This window comes from Elephantulus edwardii, unplaced genomic scaffold (genome assembly GCF_000299155.1).
Source record: "Elephantulus edwardii isolate Elephantulus edwardi_28Jun2011 unplaced genomic scaffold, EleEdw1.0 scaffold00212, whole genome shotgun sequence".
NCBI lineage: Eukaryota > Metazoa > Chordata > Mammalia > Macroscelidea > Macroscelididae > Elephantulus > Elephantulus edwardii.
The window spans coordinates 4,504,465-4,507,074 of NW_006399962.1; the positions used below are offsets into that span (position 1 = coordinate 4,504,465).

The 2,610-nt window shown below is 44.8% G+C and overlaps 1 protein-coding gene across 1 annotated transcript in view; it reads right to left on the bottom strand.

The window, feature by feature from the left end:
- Window positions 1-339, bottom strand: part of DGKA (diacylglycerol kinase, alpha 80kDa) — a 16,431-nt gene extending 16,092 nt beyond the window's left edge. The window contains exon 1 of the mRNA XM_006897651.1: window positions 202-339. Within this exon, the coding sequence (XP_006897713.1) occupies window positions 202-339 (138 nt within the window). The remainder of the gene's footprint in view (window positions 1-201) is intronic.
- Between the last annotated feature and the right edge of the window lie 2,271 nt (window positions 340-2,610).

Here is a 2,610-nt window from a genome sequence, read left to right on the forward strand (position 1 = left end):
GAAAAAAGGTTCAAGTAAGATGAAGAAATTTCAAGAAAAAGAACATCCCAGATTCCCCAACATGGTACTCCTTTCATCTTCTCTGAAATTGGGAGCAGATTATCAAGGCATAAAAAAGGTGGGTAGAGAGCTTAGACCCCTATCAACCTCCCTCTTTCCCAGTCATGAGCCTATCAGAGGAGCTGCTGGCTCAAAGTGCACTAGGGAAGTTGAAGTGAGGAGATAATGAGGAAGAGGGCGTTCTCCAGAACGGAAACTCAGGGGAGAAGACTCACATTCCACGTATTTTTGCAGCTGAGCAAAATCATTGGGGCTTATTACGCCCCTCTCCTTGGACATCTTTTTACGATTCCTATGAAAGCTCCAAGGGGAGATTTGATGGTTCCTGGACTTGTACTTCAGAGGGTAGGTCTGGTAAAAGATAACAAGAGTCTGTGGCAGGAGTCAGTTGCCTGAACCTCTTTGCTCTGTCTGCTCCATTCATTCTTCCCTCCCACTATTATTTCTTTTCTTGTCTGAGTCCTTTCCTCAGTGTCTTCTTTTCCCTGTGTTCCTCTCTTTAGTGTCTATTTCCCCCTCTACCCAATCTGTTTCTCTGACTCATGTCTGAATATGCCCCTATTTCCAGATCCTTGTATTCTATTCCCTGATTTCCATTAGAAAGAATGTATTTTATTCATCTCAGACCACCCTCACCTCCCACATCCCCCTCCACTTTTCTATTCTGTATGTGTCTCTGTAAGTCTAGGGGCAGTTTCTGAGTTTCTCCCCCAACCCTCAATCCCTGCAGTTTCTCTGGGGCCTGAGCTCTCCCATCCTAGGGTCCCCTCAGGCCTGGCCCACTCGGCAGTTTTTACAGTGATGGTGACAAGCCTCCCGGGCCACGCCCCCATCTTGCCCCGCCTCGAGCCTCAGCCCTCCGCCCTGCTCTGCCACGCACCCCTGCAACGACCTCTAGAGCTTTAGACGCGAGTCAATGACCTATCTCTGGTTAGGTCCCCAGACCTGGCCCCTCCGTGTCTACATCCAAGGAAGGACCTTGAGAGGTGGGGGATGATGTAGGGCGGGGTCCAGGAGGGTGGGAGGCTCGGATGTGAGTAGGGGAAGACTTTGAGCACAGAAGGCCCTGAAAGGTGGAGTGGCCAAAGTCTCCTTTTTTGTCAGCCAGGTTAGCAAAGCAGTGTTTAGGTAGCCTCAACTTTCTCTCAGTCCCAGGAACAAAGGGTCTTCACATTGACTAAGACACACAGGGTGACTTGCCTTGAAAATTCAATAATAGCAATAACAATAATCCTAAATCTTAGTATGGTGCAGCTTGGTTTGGGTGTCAAACTGCACTGGGGTAAGTCATATCTGGGTTCCATTCTGAGCTCAACTTTGTGGCCTTGAGTTACATCATAAAATGAAGAGAACACTATTACATTTTTCTAGTGGTGAAATAAAACTGCCATTGAGCTGTTAACTCCCAGTAACCCTGTAGACAGAGAAGAACTGTCTGTGGGCTTTTCAATAGAGCTTTACTTTTTTTGGAGATGAGCTACTGGATTCCAACCTTTGACCCTCTGGTTAACAGCTGAATTCTTCAACCATTGCACCACAAGGGCTTCTTCAGTGTGAAGATTACTCACACTTACTCACTGCTACCTGGTCACTTTCAACACATGTTGAACTCTCATAGGATTTCCCAGACTGGTGAATTTGAACAACCAGAGACACACAGCCTTTGGGTTAGCAATACAACTCACTACAGGCTTTGCCAGCAGAGTTCCACAGGTATTTACTAAAGAGTAAATAAAATATGAAAAATGCCTAGTATAGAAACCAAACCAAGTTCATTGCTGTTGAGTTGATTCAGGTTTCTAGGGAGCTCTGGCGGCCTAGTGGTTAAGGAGTTTCACTACCAACTCAAAGACAGGCAGTTCAAATTCACCAACTTCTTTCCCAAGAGAAAGATGGGCAATCTCCTCCCATGAGAGTTACAGCCTCTGAAAATCCACTTGAGGGTCAACTATGAGTCAGTTCCAACTCCACGTCAATGGCTTCTCTTGAAAGTGAGGTAGCATAAATGATTTTTCTCTAGGCTGCCAACCAAGTTGAGGGTTTGAACCCACCTGGCAGCACCATAGAAGGAAGAAAAATCCTAGGGATCTGCTTCTGTTAAGATTTTTTTTCTTTTTTTCTTTTTAAGCTAAAGAAGCTTTATTAAGGTGGCTCCTGTGCAGGATTCCCTGGTCTGGAGAAAGAGAGAGACAGATCAGAGGAAAATTGCCTAAGATTTTTGTTAATTATTGTGAGTGGATTTCGACTCATAGTGATGATTATAGTCAAGAAAACCTTATGGAGAGTTCTACTTCTAGCACCTCGGGTCACCCTGAGTTGGAATGGATCGGAAAACAACTAAGAGAACAACTAAAAAAATATTAGAACAACTTTAAAAAATACAATAAATAGTAGTTATTTAGTTATTGTATTAACAAAATCAAAGTTTGTGTTGTTGTTGTTGTTGTTATGTGCCGTCGAGTTGTCTGCGACTCATAGCAACCCTATGTGCAACAGCCCTAAACCCTGCTCTATCCTGTGCCAATCTCATTGCCTCTGACACACCCATCC